The 27,926-nt window shown below is 49.9% G+C and overlaps 1 protein-coding gene across 1 annotated transcript; it reads right to left on the bottom strand.

The window, feature by feature from the left end:
• Positions 1-146: 146 nt before the first annotated feature.
• FAM234B (family with sequence similarity 234 member B) lies at positions 147-27,332 on the bottom strand. Its single transcript, XM_040967245.1, has 13 exons — positions 27,296-27,332; positions 19,871-20,269; positions 18,502-18,600; positions 14,669-14,857; positions 12,857-12,987; positions 8,927-9,074; positions 8,408-8,549; positions 6,977-7,120; positions 6,732-6,813; positions 6,354-6,509; positions 3,806-3,923; positions 1,939-2,159; positions 147-517 (listed from the first exon to the last, which is right to left on the bottom strand). Exons 1-13 carry the CDS (start codon positions 27,330-27,332, stop codon positions 512-514), a joined length of 1,872 nt encoding a protein of 623 aa, XP_040823179.1. The 3' UTR covers positions 147-511.
• Between the last annotated feature and the right edge of the window lie 594 nt (positions 27,333-27,926).

The following is a 27,926-nucleotide window of genomic DNA, read 5'->3' as shown; positions in this document are numbered from 1 at the left end:
GACGAGAAACTGGATCCCTAAAGTTTAGGACACACCTGGAAAATAACAGCAAAGAGACTTCACCCATCCCCAACACACACACACACACACACACACACACACACACACACACACACACACACACACACACACACACACACACACACACACACACACACGGCATTATGCCAAATGCAACCTTTCCTGCTCTTCACTGATTTCCCAGCACGAATTTATAAATTAAGACATACAAAAAAAAAAAAAAAAAAGCCCACAACCAAACCACACTTAGAAACCATTTCCAAACTCCGCACCCCCCAGTTCTGAGCGAGTGGGACCACGGGGGCAGAGGTGCAGTACGGCTCAGGCTGTGTTGCAGAAGGCGCTTCCCCAAGTGCTTTGCCACAGTCAAACGCAGCGGTGGTCAAGGACGTGGACGCCGGACGTCGTGTCTCAAGGACGGGTTTCACGCTGGCAGGAAAGAGGCGCCGCCGTTGTGACTGCCACTTCTGAGACCCCAGACTGCATCAGACTAGCTCTGTGGGGTGAGGGTGGGGGAGTGAAACATAAGTAACACACCATTTCTCAGGAAAGAGAAGGGGAGAAAACCTAAAGGCCGGATGGTTTGCCGCCCTCCGCCTCGCCCCGGTGGCTTGGCTCTGCCTCCCTCCAGAAAGGCCAAAGGATGTTATCCTCCTCCATGATAGGCTCTGAAACTCAACCATCCCCCGTGTCCCTCGGGCCAAGGAGGGGTCATTGGCATTTTCATTTAATCCCAAGAAAAATTTCCAGAAGACATAACTGCTTCAAGCCCTGCATTGTCGGCCTCTACACAGAATTCCAGCAGTGTTCACTCTGTCACAGGGGCCATTAAAACCATTTCCAGGGCCCGGCGCGGTGGCGCAAGTGGTTAAAGGTCCTCCCCTTGCACACCCGGGATCCCATATGGGCACCGGTTCTAATCCTGGCAGCCCCGCTTCCCTTCCAGCTCCCTGCTAGTGGCCTGGGAAAGCAGTCGAGGACGGCCCAAAGCTTTGGGAACCTGCACCCGCGTGGGAGACCCAGAAGAGGCTCCTGGCTTCGGATCAGCATAGTATCGGCCCGTTGCGGCCACCTGGGGAGTGAATCATCGGATGGAAGACCTTCCTCTCTGTCTCTCCTCTCTGTATATCCGCCTTTCCAATGAAAAAATAATAAAAATAAATCTTTAAAAAAAAAAAAAACATTTCCAAAAGGTCCCCCTTAAGGGGACCATTTCTAGCTTAAAAAAAAAAAAGCTTTTTCGCCAAACAGCACCTGTTCAAGAAAGCGTCTGTGGTGGGCACCAGGGGACACGCACAGCCACTGTGCAGTGCCTGCGTTGGAGTCCCAGCTCTGCTGCCTCCCAGCCTCCTGCAAATACATGGCCCAAGTACATGGGAGACCAGAATTGAGCTCCAGCTTCCTGGCTCAGCCCTGGCCGGCTGAGTAAACTCGTGGGAGTAAACTCATGGCTGGGAGTTGCCACTCTTCCTGTGTGTCTCTTGCTCCACCTTACAAAGAATGTTTTAATTTAAAGAAAGCTCCCATGTGGCTGGTGTTCAACACACTAAACTTCCACCTTGCAGCACCAACATCCCATATGGGTACCAATTCTATTCCCGGCTGCTTCACTTCTGATCCAGCTCCCTACTATGGTCTAGGAAAGCAGTGGAGGATAGTTCAAGTTCTTGGGCTTCTGTACCTATGGGAAACATGGATGAAGCTTCTGGCTTTGGATCGACTCACCTCTGGGCCAATGAGGCACTCTGGAGAGTGGACCAGCAGATGGAAGTTCTCTCTCTGTGTAAACCTGCCTTTCAAATTAAATCACTTTTTTTTTTTTAAATAAAACTCACCTCCCTCTTGGTAAAGAACAAAGCTGTAGCAGCAGGTGCCCTAAACTCTCAGGAGGGACCAATTCTTTGAGTAGAGGCTCACCTGATAGGGAGAATCCACAAACTTGATCCTGGAGAGGAACCTTCGCAGCTCGCCCCGGCCAATTTTGGGCGTGGTCTCCTTTAGCTGGACCATTTGGCCCTCCATCAGCGCCCACCGTAGGCTAAGCTTGCTCACCGCGAGGGACGCTAGGTGTCCTTCAGAGTTGGGGCCGGTCATCCTGGTCACGTAGAAGGCATCTTTCCAGAGGTCGTTAATTCCAACTGGGGAAAGACGAAGCAGACCAGTCAGCAAGGACAACTGGCTTCTACCAACAGGAGTGCTCCAGTTGAGGAGCCCAGCCAGCCATTCACTCGGTAATTCACACAAGAAATTTACTGGGCTGGGTATGGTGGCCTATGGTTAAAGTGCTCGCCTGGCATGTACTGGAATCCCTTATGGCCACTGGTTCGTGTCCCAGCTGCTCCACTTCCCATTTGGCTCCCTGCTGGTGGCCTGGGGAAGCAGCAGAGGATGGCCCAAAGCCTTGGGACCCTGTACCCATGTGGGAAACCTGGAAGAAGCTCCTGGCTCCTGGCTTCAGATCAGCTCAGCTCTGGCCATTGCGGCCACTTTGGGAATGAATCAGCAGATGGAAGATCTTCCTCTCTGTATCTCCTCCTCTCTGTAAATCTGATGTTCCAGTAAAAATAAAAATTTTTTTTAAAAGATTTATTTTATTTTTTTATTGGAAAGGCGGATATACAGAGAGGAGAGACAGAGAGGAAGATCTTCTGTCCGGTGATTCACTCCCCAAGTGAGCCGCAACAGTCGATGCTATGCGGATCCGAAGCCAGGAGCCTCCTCCGGGTCTCCCACGCAGGTGCAGGGTCCCAAAGCTTTGGGCCATCCTCAACTGCTTTCCTGGGCCACAGGCAGGGAACTGGATGGGAAGAGGGGCCGCCGGAATTAGAACCGGCGCCCATATGGGATCCCGGGCGTGCAAGGAGAGGACCTTAACCACTTGCGCCACCGCGCCGGGCCCAAAAATAAATTTTTTAAAAAAATTTATTGAGCACCCAACAATACTAGCCAGTGAACTAGGCAGGCAGTGAGTGTGAGGAGGAGCAGGAAGCCAGCACAGCAGCCTGGTTTTTGTTTGTTTGGGGCCTCTGCATCTTGCGTCTCTGAAGCTAGTTCCAAGAAAGCCTCAGGAAATGAGAGGATGCCCACGAGCAGTACTCCGTGGCCACAGAAGCTGCTTACCAACTCAGCTGCTTATTGTGCCTCATCTTTAAAAATAAAATTGTGGTAAAAATGGTTTCAAGAGTCTTCATTATCATTCTGCAGTAATATTCACTAATGTTATTGTATACTCATATTGAACAAACAAGAGCAGGTATCTGGCGTAGTGGTTAAGATGCCCATGTTCCCTATCAAAGTGTCTGGGTCCAACTCCCAGCTCCAGCCCCTGGCTCTGGCTTCCTGCTGGCTCGGATCCTGGGGAGCAGCAGGTCATGGCCCTAGGGACTGGGCTTCCACCTGGACCAAGCTCCTGGCTCCCAACTTCAATTCCACCAGGAGGACCGATATTGAGATATAAGGAGCAAAATGAGGCAGTGGAAGGGATCAATCAATCAATCTCTCCTCTTCCAAAAAAAGAAAAGAAAAACCAGCTCATTCAGATCCGTCACAGGTGTCTGTAAGCTGACACCTCGCCACATGCAGGCCCCTGCACATGCGGCTGATCCAACCCTCCATGGTGAAGAGCTGATTCCATGAACTTAGGGCTCTGGGAGGCAGAGACCAGCAGGAGACCCAAACCAGCTGGGAGCAGTGGCCGAGTATCCAGCACTCTGCTTCCTGAGTCGACAGCCACATGCTCTCTCCTTGCTCGGGCACCCAGACCCCCGCCTGCCCTGGGCCTCACCTTCCGAAGCAGTCACAGTGCCCGTGGTATTGGCCAGATCCAGGAGAATGGAAGGGAAGGTTGGATGCAGGAGGTAGAGGTGGTAAAGGTGGGACAGCTCGGCTCCCAGCATGGTCTCCTGGCAACGGGCAGCAGCAAAGGAAGAGCAAGGGTCACTGGACGTGCCCACACATCACCCACACAGGGCATCTTTCACAAAGGTAGAGGGCAGGATGGTGTTATCTCATTCCTCTTAGAGGTGAAACCAGACCCCAGCCATAATGATGTATCTGATGGGGCTGCATGTCAGCACAGTGTCTGGGATACAGGCATCCCATATGCTGCTCCATCAGTGACCCAGCTCCCTGCTAATGCACCTGACAAACTGGAAGATGGTCTCTGCTACCCACATGAAAACCAGATGGAATTCCAGATTTCTGGCCTATGTCTGTCCAGCCCTGGGCATAGTAGACATTTAGGAAGTGAATCAATCAACCAAACAACCTCTCATTGACTAAAATTCTGCCTTTCAAATATTTTTTCTTTTAAAAAATACTTATTTGTGGGTTCAGCACAGAGGCTCAACAGGCTAATCCTCTGCCTGCCAAGTGCCAGTAATCTATATTCCACTTTTGACCAGCTCCTTGCTTATGGTTCCAGCAGTGGGCCCCTGCACCCACATGGGAGATTTGGAAGAGGCTCCTGGGTGGTGGTTACAGTCCAGCTCAGTTCCAGCCACGGTGGGCATTTTGGAAGTGAACCAGTGAACAGATGATCTTCCTTTGTCTCTCCTCCTCTATAAATTCACCTTTCGAATAAAAATAAATTTAAAAAATGTTCTGTTTGAAACTCATGTGAAAGAGACATTTCAAAGCCAGTTCAGAGAACTCAAAACACTACAAACCACTAACTTCTCCAAACCACTATTTATGGCTAGAAACTGCTTATTCACCAGACCAAGGAAATGTGTACACTTCCAGAGGAATCTCATTAGAGTCATCCCCTCTTCCTACTGCCACCCGCTGCTGACAATCCAGCCTTCAGCCTGTGGGAATATCACAACACTAGGTCAACAGCAAGCAGTCAGCCAGGGCTGCTGCAGGCTCAGTGGCACAGTAGAGGTTAAGTGGTTGCCTGCAATACCAGCATCCCATATAAACGCCAGTTGGAGTCCCAGCTGCTGCACTTCAGACCTAAGGCCTTGCTAATATTCATGGGAAAGCAGCAGGAAGATGTCTTAGTTGCTTCAGCTCCTGCCACCCAGATGGAATTCCAGGTTCCAGGCTTTGGCCTGATCCAGCAATGGCCACTGGGACTACGCGAGGAGTGAACCAGGGGGACAGAGACCTCTCTCTTCTCTGTAACTCTACCTTTCAAATCAATAACATAAATTTTAACAACAGCCACAACCAAAACCTAGTGAGCCAGAGATATTTCTTTCCAATGGACAAGAAAGCTAATTGCAAGCATTAGGCTCAAAATTACAAACATCAGTTCCTAAAATAAACACACAAAAGCAAATGAATTATAAAACAACCACCCCACCCCACCCCGGGGGTTGAACATAAGTCCCCAATCCCTACAGCATAGACATGCACATGGGGACGATCTTTGTCAGTGCGATGTCCATGCACGGAGGGGACGGAGCAGGTGCACATGTGAGCAGCCACGTGGCCATTGGCGAATGCCCATGAACACCTTTGTGCAAGTGCATGTCAGTAAACGGTGCCCCACTAAGCACCTCCAAGCCAGCCTGGGCTTCCGTCAGCTGGGGGAGTACAAGCCCTGGGGTGAGTGTCATCCCATGTCCACACACTCCATGCCAGAAGAGAAAGTTCTCAGCCCCGGGAGAAGAAATGGGGGCAGGCAGCTTGCCACCCCATGCCCACATGGAAGGCACAGTGTCTGAGGGACACCCTTAGGATCCCAGCCAGGATCTCTGGCTCAGCTAACATGGCCAGAAAACAGCTGGCTGCCTACCAGTTGAGGCCAAAGTTCCCGAATATGAAAACCAAGGCCTTAGACCACCTTACCAAAGTCTGCCTTTTCTAGACCTCCACGGCTGTTACTTACCTACCCAGCCCTCGTGAGAAGGGTGTTTGATAATCTACATGAACACATGCCTCCCGGACTCTAACCGCTGTTGTTCTTATCATGTCCAACCATGCTCCCTACCCACAGATATTAACACTTCCCTTCATGTGGTCCTCCACTTAAATGTTGTCTCCCTCATGAAAATGCCCCTAACTACCTCAGGCAAATTGAATCAGAAGAGGAGCAGCCAGACACACACTGACACTCACCTCTGGGATGCCAGTGTGAGCAAGTGGCAGCTTTCTCCACCCCACCACAGCCTGTAGAAGCCTTCCTAATTTCTCATCCTACTATAGCAGCGAGCGGTTAGGGGCCACTGTCAGGGAGCGATCTCCAAGCAGCGATGCAGAGGTGGGAAGCACAGGCATGGAGGAAGCGAGGTTCCTGCTTCTGCCACGTGTGTGCTGACCCACTCCACTCCGACCCTGGGAAGGTGACTGAGCCCCGGTCAGCCCTGTGGCCCAGGGACACTCACGGCATCAGGAGGCGCAGTGGGCAGTGCTTCCGCCCAGAAGAGGAAGACGGACTTGCGGTCTGCAGTCAGTGCGGATGTGGCTGGCATGTCCTTCACGTGGCATGGGGCACTGTAACTCCATACGATGGAGCTGGAGTTGCCATCCACCACCATCATCTGCAGAACAGAAGGTAAGCCGTGAACATGGCCAGGGGGTGCACAAAACAAAGAGCATACGCAAGAAAAATAAATTTTAAAAAGCACATGCACATGAACACAAGCACACACACACACGCTTGCACACTAACAGGTGTGAACTGAAAGTCTGGGTCACAGCATAGAACATGGCCACACAGGGTGCTGCTTCTCCCATGTGCGGACTGAGTCCTGGCATTTTACCTTTTTCATCCCAACACCATCCTGCACCTGCAGAAGGAAGTCTAGGATCTGGTCATCGGTGAAATACCCAGGAGTAGGCTGGCTGTAGGCAACAAGGAAGCGATTGATGGTGAGCACGACAGCAGGGAAGGCAAGGACCTCCCCACCCCCATTCCCGCCCCTCCCTTGCACAAGGCACACTTATCAAGCAACCATCGTAGGTCACTATTCCCAACAACAGGCCTGGTGTGAAACCCCCTGCAAACCTGCGCAGGCCGGGCAGGCTCAGCGTCCAGTAGGGTGTCAGGCTTTGGCCCCGAAGCAGAACCAGGCCTTGTCTGGTGGTAATCAGGAGGTTGCTGCAGTTGGAGTCTGGCGCCTTCACCAACTGGAGGAGCTCCACGCCATCACTGCACCCAACAGATCCTAGAGGTTAGTTTGGCTCCCAGAAGATGCCTAAGGCCATCGATTCTGTCTTTTTCTCTCAGTGGACTCATGCTCGTCCATGCTCTGGTGTTCATGCACCTCACCCCCACCTTAGGGACCCTGGAAAACTCCGCCCAAGTTCAGTAGGAACTCCCAGGCAGAGAGTTACAGCGCAACAGCTCTCATGTGGGGGCAAACGTCAACAGGGCCAAGAATAGAGCAGAGGAGGCAGACAGACATCAGGACAGACGAGGGAAATTATCAGCGAGCTTGGACAATGGCCCGAGGCCCACCCAGCGGGTGACAGCCTTCAATGCATTATTTCTTTGTACCACTGAGACCATTTTACTTAGCAGATGTCCTATTCACCAAGATAACATTACACTGCCAAAGGAGATGGTGAAAAAATTATAAACAACTTCTGGTGGAAAAGAACAAAATAATTTTGACCAATGTCTGGAGTTAAATGGGTAAAAATCTACCACCTAACACAAATACAGGTTTTAAAACATAAATAACATTAAAAAGTAAGATTTCATGCCTGCTATGCTTGCTTATATCATAATAACTCTTCAACCAAGAGGAAAATACACAGCAAAAGTAGGTCAGTACTTTAGTACTGTAGAAAAAAACAAATTTATCACCCTACCTGAAGAGCCTGCAGCCCCTTCCTCTTGCTCCTCTGTGATTCAAAACTCTCAACAAACATCCTACCTCTAAGTTCCTCCCAGTCCCCAACACACTCTCAGAAACACCAACACTCTATCAAGAGAAGGCAATGTCTCTGGGACAGGTACACTGTGGGAGCTGCAACGCCACTTGGAACACTTGCAATGCGTATCAGAGCACCCGGGTTGATTCCCAGCTCTGCTCCCAACTGCAGCTTGCTGCTAGGATTTAACCTGGAAGCAGCGGGTGACAGCTCAAGTACTTGGGTTCCTGGCACCCATCGGGGAAGACCTGGAGTGAGCTGCAGGTTCCTGGCTTTGGTATGACCCAAGCCCAACTCTCACAGGCATTTGAGATGCAACTTAGTGGATGAGAGAGCTTGCTCACTCACTCTTGCTTTCTCTCTCTCTTTCAAGTTCATAAGACATACATAGAAATTAAAACAAAAAAGGCTTTTCATGCACGCTAACCAGATCAGAAGACGGATACACTGGCAGTGTTTGTCCAATTCTTCACCGACATATTCACCAGCCCAACCAAACCTAGAGACTCCGCAGAGTGCAAGTTCAGGCACTAGGACCAATGCAGCATGCCTGCCCTACCTGTAGATATCAATGAGCTCAGACAGGTTGACAGATCTCCGCTTCTCCCATTCCGGCTCTTCTATCTGCAGGGAAGGTGGCGAGCTATCTCGATTCTGGGCCTGAACAAAAATGTCCCGCAGAGCCACAGCTTGTATATTTCCTAGCACCACAGGAAGAACCAACACTGAGACTTTGAATGCAGCAGAACAACCCCAGCATGAGATCTGACCAAGGGACATCGAGCCTGGCCTGAGGGCCTCATAGAATCTGCCCAGGCTGGCCCAGGGCAGGGTGTCAGCAGGGTGCTGGCCGAGTGCCATGAGAAAGTGGGACAGTTATCAGACCAACACTGGACAGTCTTCTCCGTAGAGAAAGCAGCAAGGGAGAGCAGAAGCCGTAACTGGCAGTGGGGAGGGACAGCGGGAGCGGCCTCTGCAGCAGGTAGCAACAAAAGGGGTGGTACTGTCTGTCTCCCCAGGGAGGCCCAATTGCACCCATCAGCGCAGAATCAGAGCGAACATCACTCCTGCTTCTTACCAAAGCCAAACAGGATGTAGACAGCTCCACTGGCGGTGACGTAAACCTGAGGACCAATCAGATTCCCCACGCCCACGATGTTGTACTTGACTGGTCGGCCCAGTAGGCTCCCCATCCGGCCAGACACCAGCAGGAAGCACAGATCTGGCTAGGGAAGACAGGGCAGGAAGGGATCCAGTGAGAAGAAGCCCTGGGATTTCTTAAGCAAACAGTTTCTTGAGACAGTCAGCTTCATCTCCTTAGCTGTTCAGAAATACCTCCCAAGGCTGGGCAGCGTTGAACTTGCTGCACTTGGCTTTCCCGAGACTCAGAAGCGAAAGCCAAGACCCCTGCCCTTCCCAGGTGCAGGCAGAGGTCCTTGGGACTGCAGCCCAGACCTCCCAGGAGTCTGGCTAGTGCTCGGGCAGCACCTCGCCGAGATGTGAGCTGCATTCAGATACCGGATCCCCAACGGCTCACCCCTCACACCCAGACATCCCAGCAGGAATCAACCCTACACAGCTCTCTCATTCAAACAGGAGAAGCCTGGCCAGGCCATTGTCATCTTCACTGGCCGAGCAGAGATCAGGAGACTCCGTGAGCTGCCAGACAGTGAGCCGCTGTCTCTGACAGCCAGTTCGTCCTGCTGTTCTAGGGCAGAAGCAGTCACACTCAATAAACAAACGGCCATGACGGTGTCCCAGCAAAACTTTATTTACAAGAACAAGCAAGGGCCCAACTACAGCCTGCACGCCGTAGTTTCCCACATCCAACTCTGGAGGATTTTTCTGGGAGGGACAGGATCACCAATGGGGATATACGCAGGATGTTTTCTTTATCTGCAGTAAAGCTTTTGACAAAGTTTATTATTCTATGAATGCGTGTAGACAAGACAGAGAAGTGTGGTTTGCAGAATAAACACACACCTTACAGGAAGATTTTTAAGGAAATACCATAGCATGCTGTTACAACCTTTCTTGTCAAAGACTTGAGTGAATAGAATTCTAGTTTGTCACAATGCTGAGGGATAGCCAACACAGGGTTTAAAAAAAAAATCAAAAATCAGAAAGTCCTTAGACTGTAAGATGATCAAATCTGTAAGAAGAAACTCATTTAAATAACTAAAAATTGATTTACACTGAATTATTTAAAAGGTGGAGCTGCTTTCAGGGCAGTTGTTGTGGCACAAAGGGTTAAGCTGCCACTTGCAGAGTCAGGATCCTGTATTAGAGCACCAGGTGGAATCTCCATTGCTCCACTTCCCATCCAGTTCCTTGTCAGTACTCCAGTCACCCATGTGGGGGACCCGGATGGAGTTCCTGGATCTACAGGCCCAGTCCTGACCATTAGGGTTATCTGGGGAGTGAACCAGTAGAAACAAGATCTCTCTCTCTCCCTCTCTCTCCTTTCTCTGTCACTGTCTTTCAAATAAATACCTTTTTTAAAAAATCCGTGGGCTCTTTAATCATAAAACATGATTATTACAAAAGACTACTGCAATCTTGGGCTGTAAACACAGAATGCAAGGAGTCTTCAAAAAGCTCATGGAAGAGTGAATTCCATTTACCTGTGACCTTTCCAAAGTACCCTCACATAGAACCCACAGCAAAGGACGCCTTGAGCGGATGCCTGGCACAGCAGCCAAGCTGCCACCTGAGACACCTGTATCACAGATGGGAGGGTCTGGGTTCAAGTCCTGCCTCTATTCCTGATCCCAGCTTCTTGCTATGCATACTTCTAGAGGCTCAATCAGCTGGGGCCCGGCCATCACGGGAGTCCTGGATTGAGTTCCTGGCTCCCAGGCATTTAAGCAGCAAACCTGTTAAGGACATGTCCTTCGCTCTCTCTAAATAACATAAAATAAAACTTCCAAAGGTAATGATTTCCTTAGGTTGATATAACTGGTTGTACCACAAACAAAACACTGTTTTCAGCCGTGGAAATCAGGGCTGTTTGGCCTTGCGAACAGCAAGCTGGGAGAGAGCAGGTCGGGACGCAAGGGCTTTCATGGAGAAAGGGGATTAGCTTCATTGAGAGCAGCTCCATGGGACAGCCACTGGCACAATGAACAAAACCTCTGAGAAGGCACATTTCTCATCAGTGGGACAGGGTTTTCCAGAGCCAGTCCCCAGCGAAGCGGCCTGCCCGTCCGAGTGATGCTCCCATCAGCCCAGGCACACGAGGAGAGAAGGGAGCCAGTGAGCAGGGAAGGCCGAGTAAGTGACTGCACTGCAGTAGAACAGGGTGACCTCCCGGATTCCGCGGTGCCTTCCCACTCACACACAGGACCACACCAGTCTTCCTCACCCCAAACCAGGTCCAGCTCTCCCCTGCCCGACTCTATGCAACAGGTATGGTCACACACCCACTGGGTTTCCTTCCCTGGGAGGAGATGGCCTTATCCCGCTACAGCTTAGCAGTTTCCTCTGCTTCTTGGTTCTTGGCATAGAGGTGAAAATCAAGATGAAGCTACTGCTTGAATACCACTGCTCTGCCAACATTTTGCTAGAACTGCCCATTACCTTGTGAGCACAGGAGGGACTACTCCACATTTGTACACTATTGTACAAACGGGTACATTCTGGGAGGCAAATCAGTGACACACTGGTACAACAAGGAAATAAAAGAGGCACTATGTTGGAAAGAGCATTTCAGAGACCAATCCCTTTGGCAACAGCTCCCTCACTAATAATGTAGTGACCCTGAAGGCCCACCCTACCGTGTCATCGGCCACCACTGGCTAAAAAGCCAAAAGGAGTATTAGGGCCAAGATTTTCAGATGTGTTCTGCACATACAAGCTATTCAATGCCTGCTATGCCTGTGCTGATCATGATTCCACGAACAGAAAATCCTCCTCCTTCTCCCTCAAATTATCCCCTTGGGAACCTTAAGAAAATCAGTCCCCACTGGGAAGAATCATTGTAATTTGTCCAGAACTCCAACATCTGGAGTCACAGTGTTGGGATAAAAAGATCGCACAGGCTGTTCCTGAATTCTTGGCTTGGGTCCATTTGGAGACCAACTTGCTAGCTCAAGGACTTCAGAGAGTCAGCACATTATCTTCCCTCCCCCCGTGTCACAAGCGGAAGGCATCATCTGGCATTCTCAGGTGACACTCCATCAAAACCTTACGACGGGCAGTATGTGGTACTCTGGGATGAAAGCCACAAAACATGGAGAGCTTTAGTTTTATTCTAAATAACTGTCCTCACTAATTTTATTTTGAAGATTTGTTTATTTATTTGAAAATTAGAGTAACAGAGAATGAGTGGGGAGTGGAGACAGGGAGAGATCTTTCATCTGCTGGTTTACTACTCAAATGGCAGCAACAGTCAGGTCTGGGTTAAGCTGGAGCCAGGAGCTCCATCACGTCTTACAGGGACCCAAACAGGTGGGCCATCACCTACTGCTTTCCCATTTGCATCAGAAGGAAGCTGGATCAGAAGCAGAGCAGCCAGGGCATGCACCAGCACTTCAACACGGACGCTGGAGTCTCAAGCAGCAGCTTAACCTGCTGCGCCACAACACCAATCCCCACTTGTAGAATTTGTCACTCTACTCCATACGGTAAGTATAAGTGAACCATGACAGTGAACACAAGGTCTGCTAAAATTAAATTATCAAATGAGGCAAAATTACCTGCATTTTCCACAAAGAGAATTTTCCATGGCTTTAAGGCCACAAAGCTTATGAGGTGGCAAAAGAGGATTTAAACACAGACAGATATGGCTCCAAAGTTCCAACACCCGATAGTTCCCAGAACCACAACGAGAATGCGGGGAAGGACGGTTCTGTGACAGTCATGTAGTCATTCATCTCGCACAAAGGAAACCTATTTAAACCTCAGCTGTTGCAAAAACAAAGTTTCAAGAGGACGCAGAACACAAGGAACAGAAATGACTAAAACGGAAGCATTCCCTGCAAAAAATAAAAGCCACGTCAGAGCCTACCTGCATGTCCCCAATGGCCAGGACCACGAGATCTCTAACGCCGTCCTCATCCAAGTCCGGCAGCACCACAGCCGGGGCGGCCAAGGTGCCGTTCAACAAGGAGCTGGGGTTTAAAGTCCAAATGACCTTCCCTGGAGGAGGACAGATATGCTGGTCACCGTTACTGCTTCCTGCCTCTGGGAAAGCCAGGCCAACGCTCGCAGGCCAGCACAGAGAGGCTCAAAGGGCTGCCCACCACAACCCCCAGCAGGACCCACTTCCTCTGCCAGCAGTTCTCAGCTCACTGAGGACTGTCATCTGTAATCCTCAAGTATCCAGCCGACAGCTCCCTGGAAGAACCTCCCATCTGGATTTGTTACACAAAAGGGAGGTGCTCAAGTGTCCCCAAGAAAGGGGACCACCTGTCTGGGGAGAAGGAACTGACCTGCTGGAGGTTGTTTTTTGTTTTTTCGGTTTTTTTTTTAATTTATTTTATTATTTTCTTTTATTACAAATTCAGATTCAGATATACAGAGAGGAGACAGAGAGGAAGTGGAGTTGCCGGGATTAGAATCGGCAACAATATGGGATCCAGCACATTCAAGGCGAGGACCTTAGCCACTAGGCCACGCCACTGGGCACCCTGTTGGAGATTTTTACAAACCATCCACTGATAGGCACCAGAGAAACACAGAAGGTTTTCAAGGTGACCTCAGTCCTACAGTGAGCCAAATTCTCACCATTTTCCCCCACTCCAAAGCTTCCCATCACCAATTTCCAACCGCTAAAACTGAGAATGTTCTAATTTAGGCAGCTTTAGAGTGGCTGCACCTAGGTGTTAACAAGTGTATTGTACTATGGTTAGGACAGTGTAAGGAGGCTTCATTTCCTTTGTTATATAAAAGGGTACTTCTAAGCTTAGGAGAAAATGGAATTAAAAGAAGAGTTGGGGCAGACGTGTGGCACAGTGGCTAAGATGCCACTTGGGGTGCCCACACTCTATACTGGAATGCCTCATTTAAGCCCTGGTTCCACTTTCAACTACAGCCTCCTGCTAATGCACACTGAGGGGCAGCACGGGATGCTCAGGCAGTGGCACTGCCGACCCCCGCGTGGGAAGATCCAGACAGGGTTCTGGGTTCCAGCCTTCAGCCTTGACAGCCCCGGCTACGGTAAGAAACTGAGAAATGAACCAATAGACAGAATATCAATCTCTCTCTGCCCCTTAAATGACATAATTTTAAAGTTTATTTTGCTGCAAAGAAAAAAAAAAAGACGATGACGAAGGAAAAAGCATGCATGCAAAGGAAGTCCATGCATGGTTTTTTTCATAATACTTTTTTCCTTTTAAATTTTTTGCACTAAGGTAAACTTGCCTCTTCATTCCATTTCCCCACAAACTTTCTGAAGTGCCCTTGCTTGTAACATGTAAGTGCAACCAGATGCTAAAATGCCAACTCCACAGGCCTCTGTGTACATTTTGGTTTCTTCACTGAGGGATCTGTAAGGAGCTGATGCCCCAGCTTGTGTGTGAATCCCATTCTGTCAGACACAAAGCGAAAAAGCTCTGTTTTCTTTGGCAAAAAGAACAGAGAGACTATTCATAAACCAAGAGTCTCAGGGCACTCTCCGTTGGGACAGCACAGGGCACACAGGTTGAACCATGACTCTCTCTACTCCATCTTGCCAAGCTTTTCTCTGATTCCCTTAATAGCTACCCTCCCGAGCACTAAATCAGATCCGCCACCACGTACGGGCAGAAATGTGTCCTCCCCATGGAACTGCTCGTTTCCAGCATCAGGCCGTGGGACATGTGTGGCCCATGCTCCTCACCTGAGGTGGCGTTGAATGCATTCAGCATCTTGTGCGTTCCTGTCACAAGGCAGGTGGTGGCCGCTAGGCTTCCTGGCATCAGGTCCAGACAATTGATCTCTCGCACCTCCTCTGGGAGGGGACTGGACCACAGCACGCTGCCATTCATGCCCGAAAGGCACACCAGATTAGCAGCTGGCCCTGAGGCATCTGTGGGTACACGAGAGAGGAAAGAAGTGAATGGAGGCAGAGACAAGAGGGGAGGCTGAGAGGAGCAGGAGGAGAGAAAGCCAGGAGCGAATCGCAGAGACCTAGCCCCTTAACCTGAGCAGCCAGCATCCTCCTGCAACACTTTTGCTCAGCACACTCATGGCAGACAAGCCACGGAGGCCTCCTGGGAGCTGCCTCATCCCCATCTCCATCTGGCATCTCTCCCCAGCCCTCCTCCACCACTGCTGCCAACTTCCTCACAGTGAGTATCTCCTTTACTTCTGTACCCTCAGCACCCTGCCAAGTGCCTAGCTCAGACAGCAGCCAATCACTTATGGAATAAAAGCAAGGAGCAAAATCACGAATATGGTAAAGCCGTCTTGGGACACAGATAACCAAGAGGACAATGTGTGCCCAGAAACACGAGACTGATCCAGGACACGTGCAGGGCAGGGAGCCAAACACCTTTGTTCTAATCACCACCACAGCTGCTTCCTTGTGTGCAGAACAGCTGTGCCTGAACAAACATCACCCACAACAATCATCCAAAGGTGATGGTGCTGCACTGGACTGGCCTCAGTTAGGAAAGACACTTGCAGAAATGGAAAACGCACAGCTCAGGACGCATGTAAGGCAGGAGTGTCGCTCACCTCTAGCAAATAAGCCTCCATAAAGTTATCAGAGCAGTAACTGCTCTTCCTGCCAGTTTCACTTTTAGGACACAGATTCCTCAAAACGTCTCACACACCTTCCACCCAGGGCAACATCTGACAGCAGTAAGCAAGCATTGCTTCAAAGCTTCATTCTACCTCTTCCTGGTATCGCTAACAACATCAGAAACCCAAGAACAAGGGACACACTGTGGCTCCCCGGTCAGACCCTGCAGGCAGAAGCAGAGACATGACAAACAAGGGCCACAAGTGTGAACTTTCAAGCTTTGCAAGGATGCTAAGACAAGACCTGTGGCCACTCTTCCTCCTCCAGGGACCTGCTGACCCCAGATCAGCTCCTTTCTAGAGTGCTGATGGTGACCTCAGCTCTGTGCAACCATAGCTGGTAGAGGTGGATACCAGGTCCCACTTGTTTGGCACTCTCTGTAACACCAGTAGACCCTCAGAGCCAGCCACACCTCAGACATTTGACCAGTGAATGAATCAACGAACAAGTGAATGGCTTAAAAGCACTGTCCCTCTATGTGCAGCAGTACAAAGCTCGATGGGTTAAGGCACCATACTGTGAGCCTCCAGGACCTGAATCCCAGCTGGACCGTCTGCCAGCTGGGGGCCCTGGGGCAAGTTCACTACCATCCCTGTCTCAGCTTCCTTGTCCGCAGATGAGGATCCTTACATCACTCTACCTAGGGTAGTTCTCAGGGATAAGTTGACATTACATGCTTAGGCTTGCACATGACAAACAGAAAGCAACAAATGCCAGCTATGCTCTTATTTTCATAATTTATGGTACATCAGGTTGGCCATGTTGTGTCCACCTCATTTTAAGTTTCAATCCACAGTAAACCACTTAAAATTGACTACAGGCATCTCTAAGTTCAAAAGTTCATGCAGAAATTAAAAAAAAAATCACATGGACTCAGTGTGGTGGCCTAGCCACTAAAGTCCTCGCCTTGATCGCACTGGGATCCCACATGGGCACTGGTTTTAATCCCAGCGGCCCTGCTTTCCATCCAGCTCCCTGCGTGTGGCCTGAGAAAGCAATCAAGGACAGCCCAAAGCCTGAGATCCTGCACCTGTAAGACTTATTTATTTATACTGCAAAGTCAGATATATAGAGAGAGGAGGAGAGACAGAGAGGAAGATCTTCCGTCCGATGGTTCACTCGCCAAGTGATCACGACAGCTGGAGCCAAATCGATCCAAAGCCAGGAGCCAGGAGCCTCTTCCGGGTCTCCCATGTGGGTGCAAGGTCCCAAGGCTTTGGGCCATCCTCTACTGCTTTCCCAGACAACAAGTAGGGAGCTAGATGGGAAGCAGGGCTACTGGGATTAGAACTGGCATTCACATGGGATCCCGGCACATGCAAGGTGAGGACTTTAGACATGAGGCTATTGCATTGGGCCCTAAGATAATTCCAAACTGCCCACAAATGGCATTATAAATATCCAAATAGCCCTTGGCAGAAACAAGATTCCCCATCCTGGCCTAAATGATTAAAAAGTAGTTACCTGCATCCTTAGCCTCCAGCTCGGATCAGCTTACAGAATGTGCCGCAGCTCTGCTTGGGTGTGGAAGCTGTGGGACAAACAGAACGCCCCTGTGTACTCACGGGGAAACGTAACCCTCTGTTTGCTTTTGCAGTACATGGTGTAGCACTGGAGTTCCCCAAACAGCACACTCCAGGCTCAGTGAGGAGACTCTGAGCAGGATGGAAAGGACACCGAAGTGACAGGATGTCCCTCAGAGCTGTTACTGCCCGCAAGCACACAGGGACACAGAGAGCAAACAATTCCTGCACTCCAGAAGGAGGTCCCGTAAGAAGATTGCCAGTCTAAGTGGTCATGGATGGTGTCACCTACAGGGACCTCGGAAGGATTCCTCCTGCCAACTTGCCCACAGGCCAAGTTCAGGTGCAAGCCACAATCAAAGCCACTGGTTACTCTCAACCTCCCTGAGCACAGAGCAAAGTTGGAGAGTAAACAGAGCAGGGAAAGGAGAATACCCAACCACGATGTACGTGTGCAGAGCTGTGGGATCCAGGAACAGGTGTTTCCTGCCGGGGGGTGGGATGGAAGCACAGAGGTAACATGCGATGGAAACAGTATGAGAGACCTCGAAAATCCCAAGTTCTCTGGCTGCTACTACGGAGTGTGGACAAGCCACTTCCTCTCAGGCTCTTCCTCCACTGGCCTGGGTGACCACCAACAGCTCCTCCGGGGTGGCTCCCTCGGATGTCTTGGCCTCCTCTAAACCAGCAGGGCTCTCCTGGGTGACATTACTCCCAGCAGATCCTCTTCTGCAGCATTTCTAGAGACAAGTCTGATACTCTGTCCTAGCGCCTGGCCACCTGTAGCAGCCTCAAGAAGACACAGCCCAGAGCCGGTTAAAGGCTCTGTCTGCAACGCCGGCATCATCGGTGTGGGATGCCAGTTCAGGTGCTGGCTGCTCCACTTCCGATCCAGCTCCCTGCTAATGGCCTGGGAAAAGCAGCAGCAGATGAACCAAGTGTTTGGACCCTTGCCATTCCCATGGAAAATCTGGATGAAGCTCTCAGCCCTGGCCATTGTGACCAGCTGAGGAGTAAACCAACGCATGGAAGATCTCTCTCTTTCTCCCTCTATCTCTGTAAACTGCTTTTCAAATAAATAAATCTTAACAACAACAACAATAAAAGACAAGTCTGAGGTAGGCAGTGCCTGGGCTCCCACACTGGAGGCTGGCTGAAGTCCCGACTATTCTGTTCCTAATCCAGCTCCCCTTCCACCCCCCTTGGGAAGCAGAAGATGGTTCAAGTACTCGAGCCCCTGTTCCCCGCACAGGAAAAGCAGCAGGTGTTCTTGGCTCCTGCCATGGGCCCAGGCTGGCCCCAGTTATTGCAGAAATCTGAGTGAAGCACTGGATGATACATAGCTCTCTGTGACTCTGCCTTTAAAACAGGTATCTTAAGAACAAAAGAAAACGCTTCTCTTACCCACTGCACTCCCATTGCTTGCTGTCACAAAGGAGAGAAGAACGTCACGCAGGCCGTCTCCATTCACGTCAGCCAGTTCCAAGGGAGACAGATCCCCACCTGATACACAGAAAAAGAGTAAGGTCCTCATCCAGTTACGGCCATCCAGTTCTCTGCTGCCAGGTTAGAAAACCGACAGAGGATGATACAACGCTGCTGGCAACTGCAGAGACGCGGGCCAGCTTCCTGGTCCTCCCCAAGAACGCTTGCTTCTCCCTGTTCCTCCTGCTGTTTGAGTATACCATAAAACCCTGGGCAACCGACAGAGAGCAAACAGGAAAGGTGGAGAGGAGGAGGCAGACTGGCTAGGGACTGCGAGACCCACGGCACGACAAGGCAATGCGCACCCTGGGTTTGTGTGTTCTTCCCAACCGTATCCCCCTGCACTCAGCAGAGGGTTCTGCTCTCCCGAACTTGGTACCGGCTATGCCTTTACTTTGTTTTAGAGCTTTGCCATACCAATATCAGTGCGAGCAGGTTTTTTTAGATTTTTAAAAATCTTGCTCCTATGGTACTTCCTAAAAAAACCTGCTCGCACAATGTCATGAGTCTGGGATGTACAAGGCCAAAAGCAAACCCAGCGTGCTCAGTACCTTGTCGTGCCGTGGGTCTCCAGTCCCTAGCCAGTCTGCCTCCTTCTTTCCACCTCTCGTTTGTTCTCAAGAATGTTCTAGAGCTTAGGCTGGGCAGTGGGTACACTCACAAAAGGTCACGAACCTTGACCCTGCAGGTAAATATTCCATGTGTAGATTATATTGGCCTTAGGAAAAATGGAAAATGAGAACACAGAACTTGTCAAAGTGAACTCAACTGTGATCAGAGAAAAGTAAGACCATGCAAGGGGCCTGGGAACCACCCAGTTAGGCTGACAAGTGACAGGCTCAGCACTGCCAAACAATCCCCAGGGAATGAAGCCTGCTCCCAAGGGAGACAAAATCCCAGGAACTTGTTAGGAGCAAGACAGAAAACTCCCTTTTTACATGAGATAATGTTCAAGTCTGAATGAGGTCAGGCTGTTTAAATGAGCAGGTGCCTGGGGTGGTCAGGCTGGCCTTGGGCCTGACTCCTCTGTCAACAGCTCTCCTGCAGCCGCACAGTCTGGGAGCCAGCAGCACTGTGCCCTCATGCAATCCAATGAAGACCACAACACCAAAGAGTGATTGCCATGCGCCTAAGGGTACAGACATCCACCTAGTGGTTTCATTTTCAGTTCTCACTTCCACACCACTTCTCTCCGCCCCCAGCCGCACACACACATTGAGCAGAATGCCAAAGGGGCCCACCTGTTCCTGAGACAGATGGAACAGGGGCCGACAACCCTGCACCTCACCTGCCTGGGAGCCCAAGTGGCGGCTCCACGTGCTGTGCAGATCTCGGGGTGGACAGGGGATCAGGAAAGCACAGAGCAGTACCAGCAGCATGGAGAGCCCCAGCGCCAGCAGGAAGACAGAGGTGCGCACGTAGGCCACCAGCGGGGAGGTCGCCTTCTGCTCCAGGCTCCCGAGGGGCTCCGCGGGGTACCCCTCCGTGGTGACCTCTGAGTGGTGCGGCTTGGCAGTCCCTGCAGCCTCCACGTCCGAGTCAGGCTCGGGGGCTTCCCCCAGAGCGCTCTTGCCATTTTTGACCCCTCCGTTCTTCTGCTGCAGGTTCAGCACAAGGTCATCCTCGCTCTCGTCGCTGTCCGCCTGAGTGAGGGGATCGTACTCCCCCAGGTCTGGGCTCTTCTTCCCTGCAAGAGTAAGACAGGGAGTCAGGGAGACCCTGGAAGGTGTTTTCAACCAGACCTGTTTCCATAGAGACACTTGAGAAGCCAGAAATATTGGGCTGTGAGTCGCAGCACCTATACTAAATTTAGTTTTTAAAAGCAAAAATTATAAGAAAATAAATCTATTATTAGGAACTCAATGCAAAACAGGACTTCATCATAAGGTCATCAAGCTCAGGCTAGTTCCTACACTGCTGCTTTACAAGTCAAATGACTTTATCAATTAGGTCATGGCAATCCCTAATCATCCCAGATAACTCCATTTGTCATAACCAGCAAACATAGCCACAGACTACTGTAACTGTAATATAGTCAAAAGATGTTGCTTTAGTTATTTATTTTAAAGCTAAATATACCTGACATTGGCCCACAAAATGCAGTAACATATACCTACCATGGAATACTACTGAGCCTCCAAACAGAAGGGCATGCTGATACATGCTACAATCAGATAAGCCTTGAGCACATCATGACAGTCACCAACAGACAAAGAAGCCTCTTCCACTTACACAGTCACACTCCCAGACAGAACAGTTGACACAGAACTGTTCCAAGAACAGCCACACTCCCAGATGCAGAGAGCAGACGCTGGGTCCCAGGGTCTGGAGGCAGCAGGCATGGGGAGTCATGTTTTACGAGTGGAGCATTTCTGTTTCATCAGGTAAAAAAGTTTCTGCCTGTTGACTGCAAAGCAATGTGGACATAATCTGTGCACTTACAAATGAGAAAGAGCGTGCTCGAATGTGCAGATGATAGAAGTACCTACAAAGATCCATGCATGGAAGCTTGGTCCCAGGTCTGCCCAATGCCCTGATCACGCTCCTTTGGATGCATTAGGATTTCCCAGGGCTGTTTCAAGGGCAGTTCCCAATCCCAGGATGCGACTGGCCAGAGAACCGCAGGGAAGCACCCATCTGCCTGCTCTCAGAACACACACTGCCAAATCCCGGTAGTTCTCCCAGCAGCCTCAGCACAGCACCCATTCCACTTAAACTCCTGAGCATTCTTAACACACACTCCGACCGTTCCATAATTGTGCAACTGGAGGCTTGTTACCAAATGAGAAAGACAGCATCAACATCTACTTAACCTCAGGAATCAGCTTCCATGTTTGCAACAATCACACCAGCCTGAAACAGCACCTTTGCCGAAATGAAAGCATTACTAAGACATTGGCTAACAAAAGAAACCAATGTTTCTCACATGATAGTAATCAATGGTAGTTCATAAAAAAGAAGCAAACATGCCTCCATGTGCTACAAAACATAGAATCTTTCCAAAATACTTAACAATGCTTTTGAACATCTGGAGGTGGATCGGGGAGCTGCTGTTGAACTTGTCTTTATTAAGGATGGCAAAGGAAGACATTTCTGTCAGACTCTCAAAATAAAAATGGAGGGAGGGAGGAAACAGCTACATTGCCAAACCAAGATTTATGAACAGCTATGGCGAAATGCAACCACCCATGTATTACACTGAGGGAACGGGGTGGGAGACACCAAATGCAGCAGTTGAAATGGCAAATGCAGAGGCCGCAGCTCCAGCTGGAGGGCCTAGATCTGCGCCTGAATCTGTTCACAATTCTATCTTCTTTCTAAGACATGAACTGCACAGCCCGGGCAGGAGCAGTGAGCTTCAGCAGTGAGCAGAGTTCAAAGAATGGATGATGATGATGATGACAACAGTGGTGGCGATGAAGGCAGTTGGAAATGTATCTAATGCTACTATATCAAATACTGATCTAATCATTTACAGGTATTAGTTCATTTAATGCCAACAACAACCTTACATGGTAAGTATTATCCTCATTTTAACAAGAAATCTAAAATACACAGATGGAAATTGCCCAAGATCACAAGAACTAACTAGAAGAACAGCCAGGATTTAAACCCAGGCTTTTCACTGCAAAACCCACTTGTTCTCACCAGCAAGTTATACAACCACCCTCGTGTCCCAGAGGCCAAAGCAGTAATGTCCTCTCTGGAAAGACAGGACTGGAACCACAGACACACCAATAACCCCCCTCAACGCTCTGGAGTCACAGGGGAGGGAAGACTGAATGAGAAACATTGCAAGCTGATGTTGTGATCAGAAGGGAACTTGCAGGATGCCAGCTCTGGGAAGTATAGGCACAATCAGTTCTCAACAGGCTCTTAAAGAACAATAGCATAAGGAACCCACTGGAAACAGAAACGAGGCACAAATTCAAGGAAGATAAATTTAACATTATAAAACTACTAAGCAATGATAGGAGAACCACTGTGACAATGGGACAAGAACACACAGGCATCCTACGGCTGACACTGACCAAGGATGGACAAAGCCAGCCTGGAAAAGGGCCTAGCATCTCCAGACACCCAAATGAATGTGAATAACAGGCACCATAAACAAAAGCAAAGGCGGAATCAGCATTCTAACACAGTGACAAGCAGGTAGCCTCGGACTGGCCAGGACTGACACCTTTACAAAGCAAGAGCAGTGGGAAAGGATCTGAGTGACTCTAGATGAAATTCCTGTGTCCTTCCAGCCCTAACCCTCACCCCAGCCCCAGGTTCTGTCCCTTCTGAACTGGACCATCAACAGCTGGAAAACAACTCCCCCAATAAATAAAACTATTAACTAAGGAAGGAACCACCAGCATTAGTACTCACTCCAGAACATTCTTCAGAATTTTGCAAACATTGAAGAAAAAATCATAGTGACACAAAGCGAACAGAATCAGCCAGAGAACAAGTGCTGGACTAATGATACCACAAGATCCATCGGACCTCATTAAGTTCAAGAAATTAAACATGGCCTTCCCTGAAAAGGCCGATTCACAGAAAGATATCATCTTTCTAGGAAAGAAATATCAATTCTGCTGAAAAGGCAAAAAGTAAACAAACAGGGCTCAATGAAAACATGGGAGACAGTAACACAATGAGTTTAGGAAAACAACTGCGATTGGAACCAGCCAAAAAAAAAAAGGTACTGTGTTAAAAACAGAGACACAGAGGATAGCCTGTGAAAATCAAGCAAAAGGGAGGCAAAATGAAATCACACGATGGCTGGCCATCCTGAGCACTCGCCAGCCACTACCCCAGCCTTCTTCCTGTCTTTGCTGAGTAAATCCAGACTACTCTTCATGGTAGACCCATTAGCTCCTTGGTGGAGACTGGGAAACTCCAGTGAGCCATGGTTAAGCAGCAAATAAGCTCAAATCCTAGTAGTCTGGCTTCAAAGCCTACACTGGCTACCTGGGTGGCTCCCACAGAAAAGGTCAAGACTCCAAGAAAGATCAGAAAGTGATGGATACTGAGAAAAAAGGATACCAAGATAGGCATAAGGGAAGAAGAGCACAGAAAATGAAACCAAAAGAAATATTGAAAAGAGATGTTTTTAGAAATTTCTACCAAAAACTTCAGAGTAAAGGATACACAGAATCCCCAGACAACAGCACACAGAACTCAATAGAAACAGTGCCTGTTATAGGCACTGCACTTCAAGGGCACCAAGGGATCAAACAAGGGCCAAACAAAAGAGTCAAATTACTAAGAATGGAAATGAAAACAGGCCAAGTTTTCCCCAGAAATGGACAATGCCCAAAAATGGGCCCAATACCAAAAAAGCCCTCAGAGAAAGCAAGCGTGGCTATAAGTTCCAGAACTCAGAATCGACCACTCTGTCTTTGAAGCATGAAGGCTAACACTCAAGAACTCTCCTGCATCTTTGGCTGATTTAGGGCCAGACTTTTTAAGAAGGTAAAATATTTATCTTGACGCTAATATATTATATGTCATTCAGATCATACAGACACAAGCCTAAGCTTAATTATTACAGACTGCCAGGCCTTGGGTGGGTTTTTTCCACCAATTTTATTGATTATTTCAGAGCCAGAGACAAAGCGAGGTTAACGAGAGGTTCATTTTCCACACACTGGTTCATTCTCCAAATGCCTGCAACAGCAAGGGCTGGGCCGGGATGGAGCCAGAAACTGGGCACACACTCCAGCTCTCCCATATTGGTGACAGGGACCCAATTATAGTGGCAGGAAGCTAAAATCAGGAACTAAAGTCAGAGACAGGAATCAAACCTGGACACTGTGCTGTAGGTTGTGGGTGTCTTAACTAGGCCAAACACGTGCCCCAAGACTGTGTGAGCAGGCTCTCTGACTTGCTCCGGCCCTACCCAGGTTGTGGAGCTGGATACGAAAGCCACAGGCACTTAGCATTTATTCTCTTTGCTGCTCTCAGCTAGGTATGTCCTGAGTACAAAGTTTTCAAAGCATAAGGCAGGTTCTGAGCCCATATTACGTCAACATAAATGAGCTTCCCACCACCACTGGTTTTCCTCTTAGAAGACTGGGCACGTTGGGTCACAGTATTTACAAAGTCATGCAAAGGCAGACATACATGAGAAAGCAATGTGACTAGACCACCCCCCAAATGTTTTTGGGAAACTCCTTCAAAGTATCCCATTCTGCAACATACGCTACCCTACAGCACTATGCTGCACACTTACTATGCCATATACCTCAGTGCAACTCAAGGTAAACAATTCATATCACGACCCAGTTTACCTAATGGCACATAATTGCTCTAAGTTACACATAATAAAACAAACCTTAACAATAATATTATGATATGAAATTCCCTTCAGTGTTTGACCTTCAAACTTTTAAAATGGGATGTCTGGCCCACAGGCTTTAGGCATGCACCTGTTACTAATTAACCTCACCTGATGTCCATGAGCCAGCCGGCAGTCCACCAGGAGCCTGGTGAACCCCAAGCCAAGTGACTCTCGAGCTTGGAGAGCTGCTGGGGAGCTTGGTGAACCCCAAGCTCGTGAACCCTGAGCTGGGGAGTTTTGTGAACCTCGAGCTTGGGGAGCAACTGGGAAATTGATAAAACTCATTGTAGAAACTGCTCTTTCCTCGGGAGGTTGCCCTCTTCAGATTGCTCCAGCAGCTGACCTTCCTCCAGGCATCAAGCTCATCAATGACCCTGGGACTGACAGAGATAATAGTAACAGCTAACCTTTACTGAGTCATTAACCTGGTCAAAGGTTAACAAGCCTGTCAGTTACAACCAACCCTTTCACTTTTCCAAATCACCCTTTCAGGTAAAGGGTCCTATAGCTTGGGGCAGACACTGATGGCTCCATCCTGGCACTAGCATTGTAGCTGAGGAAACGAGCTTCCTGGGACAAGGCAGCCAGGTGGCTGAAAGCAGAGCCCAGCTGTGGCTCCTAGCTGCCTTTCTGTTCTGTTTTTCCTCATGGGTGCGTGCTCTCGCTTGTTCTCTCTCACACACACAAATGGGCTGGTAATCAAACTAATATGACCAGGCAGCCCAAATAGAAGTCTTACAGCCCCAATTACAGGGTATCTGGAAATAATAAGAAGAAAGCAACTTCTATCCAATATCAAAGCTAAAAATTTGTATTTTGAGTGGGAGGAAGTGGTGCAGGAGGAAAACAAGCAAAACTGCAATTAAAAAAAAAAATCACTTCACATGAAGAGTATAGGTAAGGCAACAGTATCAGACACACCTTGCTGAAGGGCCAGGCTGCCTGCCAAACAGATCCGAGGACAAGGCTGCCAGAAGCCCTTCACCCAGCCCATCAGCTACCAACAGCAATAACGCCACAGCGCAAGAATGTCTAAAGCAAGACTGTCTTGTACTCTTAGCCCCGGAGAATATCAACTGCCTGTGCTGAAAAGAAAATGTAACCACTGAAGCAAAGCTAAACATTCCATACTGCATCGCCCAAGGCTACTCTCTTCAAAGCAGATTCACTCTGCAGGTTCAGGGACTGCTCCTCTTTCCTTTCACCACTACGCACACATTCCAGGACAGAGAGCATCAGAGTCCCTTCTGTCCTTGTGAGCCCTTGTTTTCTTTCTTTTTTTTTTTTTTTTTAAATCTGTCCCTGTCACCAATTCTGGCAACAGCAGCACTATCTGAGGCGCCAAGCCTGTTTCAGGGCCGCAGACTGCCAGCCCCCCAAAGCACCTACACTGTGAAACACCCTTGTAACCCCGATATCCGTGGAGGCAGGGGAAGCCACTGCTTCTCCCTCTAACGCCTTCAGCCATCTGCAAATACCTGTTTATCTCTAATGGCTAACACCTAGTTAGGCAGAAATGCTGTGTTCACCATTCATGCCAGCAGAACCAATCTACTTCTAAGGAAATGCCAAGTTTCTAGCTGTCCCATTCTGAGGGTTTAAGATGGAAAAAAAGAAAAACTTGAAGTTGCTGCCCAAAGTCCTGAATCGGACTCTGCAAGTTGTTATCACCTAACGCTTCTTGAAGGAATATATTCCACACATTGACTGCAACTTTCAAGAGCCAAATCATCCCCTGGCTGGGCCTGGCTTGGGGGGGTATCAAAACCTTCAGAACTGGAGACACCCCTGAGTTCAAGGCCAGGCTTTTGAAGGCCTGCCTTCGTGCTCCTGGACAACCGAATTAACCCTTTCCCAATCTTGCCATTTTCCTCTCTTGTAAACCGGCAACGAACTGAGGTCCAACGAACTGAACTACCTAGCTCACGGCTGCGTCACCGCGGGCACCACAGGGGAAGGCTCGTCCACCGTCCCTCGCTGTCCAGTCGCCCCCTGCTCACGCCCAGGTCCTGAGCTGGGCGTAGGCGGCTGGAGTCCCCGCGGTACCTCGTCCCCGGAAGGATGCTTCCCTCCGCAGCCCTCCCCAGGACGGCTGACAGTCACGCCACAGCAGCGCCCGCCGGCCTCCGGTCACCTGCCCGGCGAGGTCCCGACCGCCCTTCCCCGGAAGCCCCCCAGGCTCACCGAGCGCCGGCGCCCCTCCCGGCCCCTGCGGGCGCACGGACCCCAGCCCGCGGGGGCTGCACCCGCCTCGCCTCCGGGCTCCCGCAAACTGCGCCCACGGCTCGAATGGCCTCGTCCGTTCCCCACCACAGCCTCGCCTGTCTGTCTCCCCAAACCCGGCGAGGGCAGGGTGGTCGCGAGGCTGCGACTCCTCCTTACCCGGGAGCTTGAGCGCCCTGGACAGCACAGTCGCCATGGCGGAGGCCCCCGGTGCGCGTGCGCGCGCCCGCGTCCTGCCGGGAAGTGTAGTCCGCAGTGGGGCTGGGACCTGGAAAGGTGGGAGCCGCTGGGGGAGCTGAACCTGAGGGAGACGCGGCGGAGACGTCCCTGTGCACGCCCACGGTGCTCGGATGGATGCTGGCTCGCTCCGAGCCACACGTACGCAATCAGTTAAATGGCAGAAGCTGTAGCTACCCCAGGGGCTTAGCAGTAAGACTAGAACGAAACAGACATTGAAGAAGGCGTGGACTGTGAAAAACGCGTGGGTTTTGGGTATCGGACAGACTGGATTGGGTTGCTACCTACATCCCTTACTACCTGCGCCATCTTGGGCGAGGCGCTGGGTGCGTCTGAGGACAGTCTTGTCTACCTCACGAACTTGCTGAGAAAATGTATCAAGTGTTGACAGCTCACTGTGCAGAGTGCGTTTGGGTTTCCGAGGCACAGGCTTAAGTGCCCCGGAGATGCGGTCTGATTTCTTTCTCCCAGCCCTTCCCAAGTCTGCTCAGCCCCTCACTCTGAGGCTTCAAGCTTACAAAATTCAAGAAGCAAGACCCAAGAGGTCCGCCAT

This window comes from Ochotona curzoniae, unplaced genomic scaffold (genome assembly GCF_017591425.1).
Source record: "Ochotona curzoniae isolate NIBS_2020 unplaced genomic scaffold, NIBS_Ocur_1.0 contig_1482, whole genome shotgun sequence".
Lineage (NCBI taxonomy): Eukaryota > Metazoa > Chordata > Mammalia > Lagomorpha > Ochotonidae > Ochotona > Ochotona curzoniae.
The sequence above is the reverse complement of the archived record's forward strand: the minus strand, read 5'-3'. Positions and strand labels throughout refer to the sequence as shown.

What these genes read in the sequence shown, in the direction of transcription:
- FAM234B (XM_040967245.1), bottom strand. Translation starts at nt 27,332, where the DNA reads ATGGCGACTGTGCTGTCCAGGGCGCTCAAGCTCCCGG. An exon ending in CCACTTGGGCTCCCAGGCAG is followed by an intron (nt 18,601 to 19,870) that starts GTGAGGTGCAGG and finishes TCTGTGTATCAG; the next exon opens with GTGGGGATCTGTCTCCCTTG. An exon ending in TGCATTCAACGCCACCTCAG is followed by an intron (nt 12,988 to 14,668) that starts GTGAGGAGCATG and finishes GTCCTCCTCCAG; the next exon opens with GGAAGGTCATTTGGACTTTA.